This window comes from Neoarius graeffei, chromosome 3 (assembly GCF_027579695.1).
Source record: "Neoarius graeffei isolate fNeoGra1 chromosome 3, fNeoGra1.pri, whole genome shotgun sequence".
NCBI lineage: Eukaryota > Metazoa > Chordata > Actinopteri > Siluriformes > Ariidae > Neoarius > Neoarius graeffei.
In genome coordinates this window covers 23,699,934-23,713,756 of record NC_083571.1, presented here as the reverse complement: position 1 = coordinate 23,713,756, position 13,823 = coordinate 23,699,934, and the positions used below count along the sequence as shown (strand labels likewise).

At 43.2% G+C, this 13,823-nt stretch overlaps 1 protein-coding gene across 1 annotated transcript in view; it reads left to right on the top strand.

Annotated features, from left to right (window-relative positions):
- The window catches only part of gtf2e2 (general transcription factor IIE, polypeptide 2, beta), a 72,619-nt gene that overhangs the window by 43,585 nt on the left and 15,211 nt on the right, over positions 1–13,823 (top strand). Inside the window, exon 4 of the mRNA XM_060916524.1 lies at positions 6,847–6,954. Coding sequence (XP_060772507.1) covers positions 6,847–6,954 — 108 coding nt within the window. The remainder of the gene's footprint in view (positions 1–6,846; positions 6,955–13,823) is intronic.

The window sequence follows — 13,823 nt, the reverse complement described above, 5'->3', positions numbered from 1 at the left end:
GCTGCTGGTAGCGAGCCTCAAGCAGGCCTCGAGATGATCGTCGGACATACTGGAGCGGTATTTAGACTTAATGATCTTCATATGCGAAAAGGCCGACTCGCACAAATAAGTGGAGCCGAACAATGCGATTAAGGAGGTGGCACATTGCCGCATGTTCGGGTACTTCGCCTCCGTGAGTAAATTCCAAAACGGCCCATGCGCCCTGGACTTCAACTCTGTGTCAGACTGCAGCATCAGCATCTTGTCTTGCACGGCAGACGTGTTCAGCTGAAACAGTGCCGCAACTTTTGAGGCGAGGGAATCCACCTCAGTATCCTCCCCGAATGGGTGGCACATGAATGTAGCTAGTGGCTCAAGCAAAGCAAAGCCTTGAAATCGCTTCTCAAACTCTGACTGGAGAATTTCAATCTGCTCAGTGTAGCGCGCACTGTTAAGTTGCGCAAACGCCCTCCCTTGCATCTCCAGCTCCGAGGCGAGGTTTCGGAAGTTTCCTAAATCACGGCGCTGCATCTTTGAAACCAGCAGTTTCATTTTACTGGTTGTCATGGTAACCTAATGTAACTTTTTTTTTTTTTTTTGATGCAGCGCTTGGCTGACATTTCGCTTCAGGGAAAAAGCGAATTTGTTTACATGTAAAAAATGACCACGACGTGTTTTTTTTTTTTTTTTTTTTTTTTTTTTTTAATTTCATAACAAATATATTAATATTTACATATCAATCATGAGATCTACCATCCCTGCCTTCGAGATCGACCGGTCGATCGCGATCGACGTAGTGGGCACCCAGGATGTACAGCATCTAGAAGGAGCTCACTCTGAATGACTGAGAAAACAGTCGCAGTAAACCTAGGATATGTAAGGTGGAGTTGAATTGTAATGAAAGATTTCGGTAAAGTTCATTTCGGTAAAGTCCAAAACAAGCATACTTTTTTTTTTTTTTTTTCTTGAAACAAGATGAACCGCATTTGACAAATGTCCAAAATGTACGTACTTGTTTTAAAAAAAACTTGTTTTATTTTCAAAGGTGCTCCAAATAAGACTTTTTCAAGACATTTTGTCTATACAAGATTTTCAAGATGGACTGTCTAAAAACTAGCCTTTCTAGCTCGATGAGGTTTTGCTTGTTGGGCAGTTATGTCTTATAATAAGGGTGGCTAGATGTTTTGACTTGAAAATAGACAAATAAACTTCCTAAGATTTAAATTTTTTGCAGTGTGTGAATCGGACCCAATAGGCCAATAGCTGTAACGCGTAGAATGCCTAGAAAATGACTTTCGTGGAAACTATCTTGAAACTACTTTCTGAAATGGTTTTTCTGGTCTCAAATATGTATCCAACTATGTGATAAAAGTTCTCCACGAGATACCTGCACATAAGTGAATAAAAATTCTATGATTGTCAGAAATAATGAATAGGTAATAATATTTCCTTCGATATTTCTCATTCTTTTACACTTTTTTTTTTTTCTCAGAGTGGCCTCATTATTTGGGGGACATTTGGGCACTTTCGTCACATGCTGAATCAATAATTTCTAGTGGGGATGTACAGTTAGGTCTATATATATTTGGACACGGACACAAATTTTGTTTTTTTACCTGTTTACTGAAATGTATTCAAGTTATAGTTATATAATGGACATGGGCATAAAGTCCAGACTTTCAGCTTTCATTTGAGGGTATCCACATGAAAATTGGATGAAGGGTTTAGGAGTTTCAGCTCCTTAACATGTGCCACCCTGTTTTTAAAGGGACCAAAAGTAATTGGACACTTGACTCAAAGGCTATTTCATGGGCAGGTGTGGGCAATTCCTTCGTTATGTCATTCTCAGTTAAGCAGATAAAAGGCCTGGAGTTGATTTGAGGTGTGGTACTTGCATTTGGAAGATTTTGCTGTGAAGAAAACATGTGGTCAAAGGAGCTCTCCATGCAGGTGAAACAAGCCATCCTTAAGCTGCGAAAACAGAAAAAATCCATCCGAGAAATTGCTACAATATTAGGAGTGGCAAAATCTACAGTTTGGTACATCCTGAGAAAGAAAGCACTGGTGAACTCATCAATGCAAAAAGACCTGGACGCCCACAGAAGACAACAGTAGTGGATGATTGCAGAATAATTTCCATGGTGAAGAGAAACCCCTTCACAACAGCCAACCAAGTGAACAACACTCTCCAGGAGGTAGGCATATCAATATCCAAATCTACCATAAAGAGAAGGCTGTATGAAAGTAAATACAGAGGGTTCACTGCACAGTGCAAGCCACTCATAAGCCTCAAGAATAAAAAGGCTAGATTGGACTTTGCTAAAAAAACATCTAAAAAAGCCAGCACAGTTCTGGAAGAGCATTCTTTGGACAGATGAAACGAAGATCAACCTCTACCAGAATGATGGAAAGAAAAAAGTATGGCGAAGGTGTGGTACAGCTCATGATCCAAAGCATACCACATCATCTGTGAAACACGGCGGAGGCAGTGTGATGGCTTGGGCATGCATGGCTGCCAGTGGCACTGGGTCACTAGTGTTTATTGATGATGTGACACAAGACAGAAGCAGCCGGATGAATTCTGAGGTATTCAGAGACGCACTGTGTGCTCAAATCCAGCCAAATGCAGCCAAACTGATTGGTCGGCGTTTCATAATACAGATGGACAATAATCCAAAACATAAAGCCAAAGCAACCCAGGAGTTTATTAAAGCAAAGAAGTGAAATATTCTTGAATGGCCAAGTCAGTCACCTGATCTCAACCCAATTGAGCATGCATTTCACTTGTTAAAGACTAAACTTCAGACAGAAAGGCCCACAAACAAACAGCAACTGAAAACCGCTGCAGTAAAGGCCTGGCAGAGCATTAAAAAGAAGAAAACACAGCGTCTGGTGACGTCCATGAGTTCAAGACTTCAGGCAGTCATTGCCAACAAAGGGTTTTCAACCAAGTATTAGAAATGAACATTTTATTTACAATTATTTAATTTGTCCAATTACTTTTGAGCCCTGAAATGAAGGGATTGTGTTTAAAAAAAAAAAATGCTTTAGTTCCTCACATTTTTATGCAATCATTTTGTTCAACCCACTGAATTAAAGCTTAGAAAAATGTTGTCTCTGTCCAAATATTTATGGACCTAACTGTAAGTGACGGCATCTTGGTTATGATGAATAGTGCTATAACTCATTCTATTAGACCCCTGCATAAAAATGCATATTACCCAGCAACTACCTCAAACTGTATCCATCAATAATATCATCTCTGAAAGATAAACCTACCCAGCAGGTTGTTTTCTTGTAAGAAACTTGGTGTAGTCAGCATAGCATGGTCAGTGGTAGCAGACCTCAATTGCTATACAGTCTTTTTCACGAATATGTACAAGCATGCTTTCATCATTTTTTTTTTGCCTCGGCAGCATTTCGCAGCAAACCTAGAAAAGTAAATAAAACAATATGCCTAAGTTTCATCAAATGCCAACAAAAATCACAACAAAAGAAATCGCCATGTGGTCAAATCATATCGTTTTAGCCTATGAATTCTTTATTCATGAAAAAATTCAATTTTGATAAAACCTATTTAATTTGGAACAAGCTTGGGGGTTTACATCCCTCATTAGGCCTACATGTATTTAATAGATTGGTTGGGCCAGCCATTAAGATTTTATGACTTTTTATAGGATTTATTTTAACAACTGTCTTTTTACTTACCTCCATCAACTGTCTCAGCTTTTACAAGTTTAGCTCTTGTTCTTTTACCCTTGGCTGTGATAAATCTGTCGATTTTCTTACATATTATGCAGACAGGTGGTAATATGTGGCTTTTTTCTGTACCAGACTATCCAAGCGTTGTTTCTGTTTTCCTCCTTTTGGTGTGCTGTAGTTGTTGTTGGCCAAAACCTTCTGTTCTAGATCATACTAGTTTTGGAGAGGAAATCCTCTGTTGAGCCGACTCCGCTTTGGCTGTCTGCCTCCTTCTAGCGGCAGCTATTCGCTTCTTGTCGACAAACCGTCGATAACAAGTAGGATGAAAGCCTGTACCGCTCGGTAGATCTTCACATTCCAGATGTTGTAGTGGTTCAGTGTTCTCGACAATTGTCCGCTCAATCCCGTCAGTTTCCTTCCAGTCAGAACAACATTTACGGAATGTATCCCACCTCTTTTTCGAAAACGGTTCAGAGTCTTCATTTCCAACTGACGGGAGGTGCATAAGACATTTATACTTTGCTGCAGAAGGGTTTTTTTGGCGATTTTCTCTCCACGCTGCCCTCCGTGGGCGCAGCCGTCTTTGTTTATACTACATCACGGCCTACTTAGGCACTCGCTCATTGGCTGGAAAGCTGACCTAGATTACTCTTCATCGCGCTAATTTTGAACATTTCAAGGTGCTATAACTATCAGTGTGCGTGGTTTTGAATGGAGAACTTTTTATTCTACGTTCTAAATATGTGTCAGATAACGGAATCCAGGGACACATGTCAGCCCGGGGGCATTTTGAGTTATTGACAGATTCAGAAAAAACAGTTTCTAAGCTTTCCAATGATGCCTTCCATATGGAGATCTGACAATATTTGAAGAATGTGTGGCCTTTTGAAACTGCATACCTCTTAAATCAGAAAAGGGAGAAAATCGCTCTCAAAGTTTTCCATCTCAGCTACTCTGGGTGTAGGGCGGGCACATAATGGTGCTCATTTGCATGACATTAAGGAAAGCCCTGCCCCCTACGAGCTAGCACGATGCTACTTTCATGTAAACAAAGATCACCACGTCAATTTTCCTTCCATGCAAAGTATGCCCAAAACAATTATGAAGTACAAAAATAAGTCCTAAAGTATACTTTAACGTTTTGTGGTTGAAAAATTACTCGCACCGTAAGAAAGGGAGCACGATGATGACACAACTAACACAACGCTAGTTTCATGTAAAGCCTCGGTCACAACCGGCCATACGTGCTCCTACGGCTGGTCTACATGCAAGAAACGCACGAGAGCGCGCGTGTGACGTGGTGATTTTCGAGCCGCAGACCGGCCGCAGAGGTTCTTTGTCATGTCAAACAAACTCTACGGGCGCTTACGGTTTTTTCAGGTTGCAAGACAAACTTACGGCCAACGCGCGTCTTTCTCCATGAACAAAAAAAAAAACGCAGCGATTTGGGAAACGCCAAAAACTCGTACGTCCGGTTGTGACCTAGGCTTAACCAAACCACAACACTCTCCGTTACATGCAAAAATAACCACACAGCCTTAGATTAATAAACTTACCCCATCAGAAAGAGAAACGGCGCCTTGCACACATCAATGCCTCCGATGGAATGTAATCCTAGAACGGTCCGTGTATCATCCGATCATTCAATCTGGAAAACGAGGTTGCGGGTTTTTTTTTTTTTGCTAGAAATGGTGATCTCCGATGTAAATACCGTGCGTCTGTTTGCTTCGCGGTGTTTCAGCTCCTCTGCGCTCTGTTTAACTTGCTCATTCCATAGTGAAATTACATGCCTGTATGCAGCTTAAGTAGCCACGAGCTCAGCTCGGATCATACAGCTGATTGGCGGAAAAAAAAAAAGACTTAGGCTACGTTTACATTAGACCGTATCTGTCTCGTTTTCTTCGCGGATGCACTGTCCGTTTACATTAAACCGCCTGGAAACGCCGGGAAACGGGAATCCGCCAGCGTCCACGTATTCAATCCAGATCGTGTCAGCTCCGGTGCTGTGTAAACATTCAGAATACGCGGATACGCTGTGCTGAGCTCTAGCTGGCGTCTCATTGGACAACGTCACTGTGACATCCACCTTCCTGATTCGCTGGCGTTGGTCATGTGACGCGACTGCTGAAAAACGGCGCGGACTTCCGCCTTGTATCACCTTTCATTAAAGAGTATAAAAGTATGAAAATACTGCAAATACTGATGCAAATACTGCCCATTGTGTAGTTATGATTGTCTTTAGGCTTGCCATCCTTCCACTTGCAAGTGGTAAGTGATATGCGCTGAGATCACACACACAGCGGCTCAGTCCCGAATCACAGCTTGTGTACTTCACTCGCGCGCTCTGTGAGCTGCGCAAGGCCGGAGTGCGCACCCTCCAGAGGGCACTCGCTGTTCAGGGCGGAGTGATTTGGAGCGCAGGATGCCTGCGGAGCCGAGCGTATCCGTGTATTGGTATTGCTGTGTGCACGCAAATCGTGTATTGGTATTGCTGTGTGCACACTAATCGTTTTAAAAACGTTAATCTGATGATCCGCTGATACGGTCTAATGTAAACCTGGGCCTAAATCATCATGTGAATGGCCCATATGGTAATTTTCCCACACCCCCCAGCAGGCTACAGTCCTGACAAAAACGAGACAATTTGCAACAAAAAATGTATGCTTTTCCAACAAAACAATCTATTATCTGAAATACTGATTGCATTCTTCAAGATCTCAACTTGCACATGATGGAAAAAAAAAAACAAAAATCACAAATTTCGAAAAAAAAAAATGCTTCTTTTGCGATTATCTCGGATTCGTTTCAGCCAACATGCGTCTCTGGATTCGGTGAGGGGTCACATATCGTTATCAATCATTCTACGTAAAAATTATGTAGTGCCACGAGAGTGAAATATACAAGTTACAGCTACCGGCCTACAAGCGGAGCATCCTGTTTGAGTTTATGCCATGCTGTAATGGGTGTGTGCGTGCACATAGATACACAGGAATGCACATATCGGCGTGTCAGTCTTTCTTTCTTTCTTTGGGTTTTTGTCATTCCTTCTAGTGTGACTTCACTTTTTCACTAGGCTTGCTACTGTCTGTCTGTCTGTCTGTCTGACACAGCACTAATTAAATTGAATGCAGACTTTATCCCTTGACGCTCTCTCTCACCCCCCAGACGAGGCATCAGAGAGGAGACACTCATCCCCTAACTCTGGATGAGATTTTGGACGAGACCAAGCTGTTGGACATCGGCTTGAAGCAGAAGCAATGGCTCATGACTGAGGTGTGTTAGAAATGGGATGTGTGTTCTCTTTAGTGTACGAATTCAAAATTTTTCTCCCCCCCCCCCCCCCCCCCCAAAAAAAAAAAAACATGTTGTAGTAAACAAGGCATGCCTTGGTTTTATTTAATAATTTATCAATCTTCCTCCTCCTGATGATGGCAGTATGTTGTGGATCAGCCCAGATCTGTTTATAACCACCATGGTTTTCCACCAAATGACAATTTAATATCTGGGAAGTTCTACTTGTGAGGGTTGTTTGCTGCCTGGATGATTTTGAGGTTATCGGGCTGCAAAAAATATCCACACCTTACTGTTTTCCTTAATGATGGACCAGTTTAAATATCAAAAACTGGCTTTCCTGTAGCAGGGCAACATCTTCCCCACTCTGACAGACTGTGACTGATACCACATCACATATGGAATAACGTGTACCGTTTTGCTTCCTTGTAAAATTTGAACAGTAAGGGTCTATGCAACTAATCCATCGTCTGCCAGATGATACAAATCATGAATGGTGTCCTAGCCCATGTCTCTTCATGCTACTTTCTTTACATCTTGCATTTGCATTAACATTAATGCAATAACCTGCGCCAAATATTACCATTATTTAAATGTACTTGCTTTTGGGTTGATGACATTTGGAATAAAACTGAAGTGAATAGTCTGGTGAAATTGGCTCATGTCGATAAGAACCCAATCATAAACTTCACAGCTTTGTTAGTGAATTGTGATTTATTTGATTTGTACCACCAAATAAGTAAAATAAATACAAATCGCACATCTCCCAGGTCACACTTCCTGAACCTCACTTTAAGAACCACTGCTGTAGACAATAAAGATTTCAGCTGGGCTTTATTGGTGCGATTTCCGGTGATGCCGTTAATTTATTGGATCCTTTGTCGTCGTAGCCATCAAGGGATGGTTAAAGGGATCCTCCAGCGGATTTACCTTTTAAGCTTATGTTAAAGGTCCCATGGCATGGTGGTTTGTTGATGCTTTAAACGGGCTCGTGGAGGCTTCCGGATGTTATATCCGCAGCCTTTCTCAAAATGAACCCTCGGCACGTAAATATAGCCTCCTGGGAGAAAGCCCCATTTCAGCGCTTTTCCCAGTGCGTCGTTTTGCTAATGAGAAGCAGGAGGCGGGGAAGGGTAGAGGGTGGGGGCGGGCCATGGGGGGAGGGGCTTGACCAAGCTGCGCGCGCGCGCACACTCGCTGCTATCAGCACCTGTAGCCTCGCTGCTAAGACAAAACCCCGTTCTCCCTCGGACTCCTTTCGTAAACTCAACGTGACACAGAGAACAGAGAGTGTGAGTGTTCGGAGTGGTAGTTTACGAACGTATAAACCCTAGGCTTGAATACGCACTCCATAACCAAAGAGGATAGAAGCAGCAACTACAACAACATATCGCTTATCCAACAGAAGACATGCATTGCGGAGCAATAGTCAAACATAAGCTCATAAGTTAGTTAATTTCCAGACTAAACTCAGTTTAACAGAGCATGCTGCATGCTTTTTTAGTTTTGTAGCGCAGATTACCTGGCTAACAGCAGGAAGCAGTTAGCTGCACAGCTAATGTAGCCATTGCTAGGCTAACGCACCGATTTTAAAACACGGCAAAACGACCAGTTATACACTTACTTGTTCGGTGTTTGTGGCTGATGCGGCAGGGATGCTTGGTACGGACCCAGGCTTCAGTGACAGTTGATGTGCAAAACCTGCCCTGTACTGTCCCAAGTTGTGGAAACATTCATCAGGAAAATGCTTCCGACAAACATACACTGTCTTAGGTAGACTCGACGGCGTATTATTGGAGTAAATAAAATTAAGCCACTGCGTCTTCAGGGGCTCTCCCGTCGGCAGTAAAAACAGACTCCTTTCTGTGTTGTCACATCCATGTACAGCGCAACTTCTATGTTTCGCTCGCTTAAGTGATGCCATGTTGTGTCCTCTATGGTCTCCTCACTACAACTGGGCGGGGCAATCCATACAGTGGGTGGGAATCCAGAGGGGGGGGGCGTGGAGATCATCTCCCTTGCTGACGTAGTAAAGGGAAGAGTTTATCAACGCGCCATTTTGACGCGCCATTCTCAAATGTTGGGCATAGTTTGGTTTACACATTATGAAATTTCTAGCCACTGGGGTGACTTAAGAAGGTCAGAGGAACTCATTTTAACGTTAAAAAACCTCAAAGTGAAAATTTCATGCCATGGGACCTTTAAGTAAAAATATTCGTATATTTCAACAGTCAAACCTTTTCGTTTTTGGAGACCAAACAGTGTTCTAGAAAAATGAATTTTTATTATGACGTAGCGTAGTGGAAGCTTGGAGCAACTGGGCTGTTTACATCCTCTGCTTACATTGTGGTTTTGCTAGTAGAGTTTGAACAAATCATCTAATGAGACGCTTTCATCTCCCAACAAAGAACACTGGATAATCTTGTCTTCGAAAACAACTGTCTGGATTTCAACACTGACTGGTTCATCTGTCTGCATAGCAGTTATCCCTCTTTCTGGTCAATTCACTTTCCTAGGACATAACTGAAACTACCATGAAATAAAACTTCAGAAATTTAAAATGAGTGAGTTTCATGCAAAATGTTCTGAGTAATTCTCTTATCTGGAGTGTAGTCGACCGTGCCTGAAGCTCAGTCGAATGCTCTGTCTCTTAATCCATCTGTGATGTTGTTCTTTAATATCGGTGTTTTCTTTGTTACCCATGTTTCTTCCAATATATGCGGACGAGCCGACAACACATCGGAATACCGATTACAATTCACCACGTAAGACACTGATAATATATCCGGGACGGATCCAGACCGATGCACGTGCAGAAATATACGTGCACTACTTGGCATCAGTCATGGGGCGTTTGTGTACTTTACTGCTAGCTGGCTACATGGGCTACAGCCACGCTCAACCAATAGACCAGGCTGAGCTCCGGTCGTAGTGGGCCGTGGCTGCTCTCTTTAGAAAGACCTCGGCGTGCTCTACGCCCCTGTGAAAATCCATAGCGATCTGGTAAAATTAGTGAAAATATTTCTGCAAACGTGTATCTGTCAGATTCTTGGGCTGGATCCGTCCCTGTACACTCCAAAGAACCGCCAAAACTGACCTCCCAGTGGTGTTGTCTCTGTTGCCGCTTAGCACTGCATCGGCGGACTTTTGGAGCTTTAGGCCCCGGTCACACCGCCCGAACTTTGCTGGAGCGTTCCTTGAACGGTAGGGAGGGGGGGCCGAATTTCGACAACGCTCGTCACCGCGCACAAAATGGGAAAAAAATCGAAAACATGGGCGTTGGCTTAGCGGTGCACCGCTGAAGCCGGCGTTGCTTTAGCGTTGCTTTAACGGTAGCGAGCGTTGGTTTAGCGGTGACGCGAGCGTTGGTATAGCGGCGTTCTGCGCATGCGGGCTTTGGCTCGGCGGGGGTATAAAGTTGGTTTAGCACCAATCATAGCAAGTCTCTCAGCATCCATGGTGATAGTTTTACTGTAACTTTGAGCAAATTCGATATAGATGAGGTCTGAACTCAACGGCAGCTCGATTCCAAATGAGCTCCTGGTCCATTTCTCCCTGTATTTATAGCCAAATTCTGGTCCCGCTCCGACACCTCTATACCAACGCCAAACCAAAGTTCATCGCTGCCATGGATAGCTGCTTCAACGCTCGACACCGTTCCAGCAACCCCGTGTCCGCTCGTAAAACGCTTACAACCGCTCCACCGAAGTTTGTGCAACGTTTAATCGCCGCCCGGGCAACGCTGGCGAAGCAACGGTGGTCCAGCGTTCAAGATTTCTGCGTTGGCCTAGCGGACCCAAGCGTCCACGAACTTGCGTCTAGCGGTGCCAAACTTTGACTGGGCGTTGGTGGAGCGGGGGTGAACTTTGCCGGGGCGGAAAATTGCCCCCTCCTCACCGCTCGCAATATTTTGTGCAGCTCAAAACTTTCGGAGCGGTAGGAGGGCCCCTCGAGAAACATCAGCGGTGGCCGAGCGTATACGGCATTGCTTTAACGGGGGCCAACTTTTGTTAAACGGTGGTGAACGGTTACGAGCGGTGAATTTTTTTCACCGCTCCAGGAACGCTCCAGCAAAGTTCGGGCGGTGTGACCGGGGCCTTAACAATGGGCAAATATTGTTAGCACGGAATTGTCTTTTCTTTCTTTTTATTCTGGAAGCCCCCATTAATCCTGCTTTTAATTCCGTTGATTTCATCAAAACTGGGGATCGACCGATATGTTTTTTCAGGGCCGATACCGATTATTATGGAATTGGGATGCCGATAACCGATATGTGCAACCGATAAATGTAAACATTATAATTCACATGAAATTAAACATAGCACACACTGACACAGACCTTCATATCCATGAAATGTATGTTTAATTGTAAAATTGAACATGAAATTTTGTGCAGGGAGATGCCAGCAGCATTTGTACAATAAAGTCAAACATTAGTTAGAATAAAATGAGAAATAAAATAAATATTCACCAATAAAAAAATAAATCACTCCCTACTATATTACAGCTCACCATTTTCAGTGGAAAATATATGAAAATACACTCTGGATTCTTTTACACTAAGAACTAAGTAAGACTTACCAACTTCAAGTAGTTTTTCTTAAATAACAAATCAAGTGTAGGGAGCTGCCTGCAGCATTTTTTAAAAAGTAAAATCAAACAAAGTAGGCCATCACTCCCTATTATGTAACAACAAGTAACCATCTACATTCTAATGCTTTTAATGCCCGAGCCTAATATTCCCAATTTGTGAGGATTATAGAGAAGGAAGCATTACATGTAGTTTCAGCGAGACTAGTTGGTTGTAGGCTAATTCAAGTGCTTCCTTCCGTAAGCTAAGTTTGCCTGGCTACACAGATGCAAATGGACAATTTTAACGAGTAGTAGATGAAGAATGTAAACATATAATGATGTTGTGCTTTTGCAACTTGTGTGTTTGTGACTTATTGCGGCAAAAGCAGCGTGTCCTTACCTTGAAGTGGGATCTGCTTCTGCCCGAGTGCCCGTACGGCCGCCTTGAAACAGTTCACAGCGTTTAGCTACGCATGTTGATTGGCTGTATCCCTTGTGCCGCTTCTGCCCGAGTGCGCGTACGGCCGCCTTGAAACAGTTCACAGCGTTTAGCTACACGTGTCGATTGGCTATATCTCTTGTGCCAAACAAATCAGATGTTGTGGTGGGCAGGACCGTGTTCTTGAACTCAGAGAGGCGAGTGCAGGAAAGGACGTGCAGTGACAGTCGCGTTAGGAACAAAGTGGCTGCAAAAAGGCATGTTATCGGCATATCGGTGGAAATTATGGCCAATACCGATAACCCTAAAAATGCAGAATATCGGCCCGATATATCGGCCAGGCCGATTATCGGTCGACCCCTAATCAAAATGGGGTGATTCAAAATGTTTGGAGCAGGAGTAGGGCACCGCAGGGCAGGCAGATTGTTTTGAGGTTTTCTGATGACGTGAATCCATTTCTTGCGAATACTCAGACAATTCTGGCCAGGTAAATGGTGAAAAGATATCTTCTCATCCTTCTTTTTCGCATCATTTTGGCATGTATATGCTGCGCGATGAGACCTACATCCGAGTTGCTCCAAGCTTCCACTACGCCACGTCATCGCATACATCACTTCCGCAGGAGGCCCATCTGGTAGTTTAAAATTTTCTAGAACACTATTTGTCTCTGAAAATGAATGTCTGACTTGAAATATATGAATACTTTCACTTAAGTTTAAGAGTAAATCCGCTGGAGGATCCCTTTAAAATGCCAGATTGGTGTCCTGCGGTGGTGACGTATGCGATGACGTCAGGTAGTGGTCGCTTGGAGCAACTCAGCTCTTTATATTCCCTGTTTACATGGTAGTTTTACACGTATTTTACACAATTTATCAGTTTTTAAAGAAGTATGCCTCCTTGTGTAGCATATAAATGCCACAATGTTGCTGAAAAGAGAGCACAAGCAGGAGGTAGACTGCATTTCTACAGAGGAAATGCCGAGTGTGCTTGATCAGCTGTGGTAAAGTGTCACTGACAGAAACTGGATCAGACATGAGACCTCATGCTGCAGAATCTTTTTTACATGATCTACAGATTGTGTGTGGGGCTGCGTGCTCTAAAGTCTTGGTTTAAAATGGCTCAATTCAGAGCGACAGGACACTTTGCGCACTCAACCTTTTTTTTTTTTTAAATATAACATGATCTGCAGCGTCCTGAATCGGTGTAGTGCACTTGTATACGGTTTTTGGATAGATGCATCTGTTCTCTCGTTCTTGTCATTTTTCTGCCCCCCCCAAATAGAGAATGAATGGGGCTCACAAATCGAATCGTCCTGCTTGGACACGCTTCATCGGAGATGTGCCAAACTTCATGCGATACCTCAAGCCAACTCCCCCGACACATACACGCAATCGATTCTGACCCACACTCGTCTTTTCCTTTCTTTTTGCTCATCCCATTTTCCCCATTCAAATGAATGGTGTTTCGGGAGGAAAAACTTGGCATGTCGCACTGTGTGCCTCGCACTCAATCTGTTTTAAACCATGCCACACACTCGGTTAATCTCCCCAGCACCATGTAGATCATGTTTTAAAAAAAAAATTTAGACCGCAAAGTGTCATGTCGTGCTGTGAGTTGAGCCATTTTAAACTGAGATTTTAGATTACGCAGCCATACGCAAACTTTGCCCCACACACGCACAACCTGTAGATCATATAAAAAAAGATTTTGCAGCGCAAGGTCTCATGTCTGATCAAGTTTGTCTATGACATTTTGCCACAATGGAAATGCAGTCTAGTTCTAGCTTGTGTTTTTTTTTTTTTTTTTTTTTTTTTAAGCATCATTGTGGCACTTGTATGCT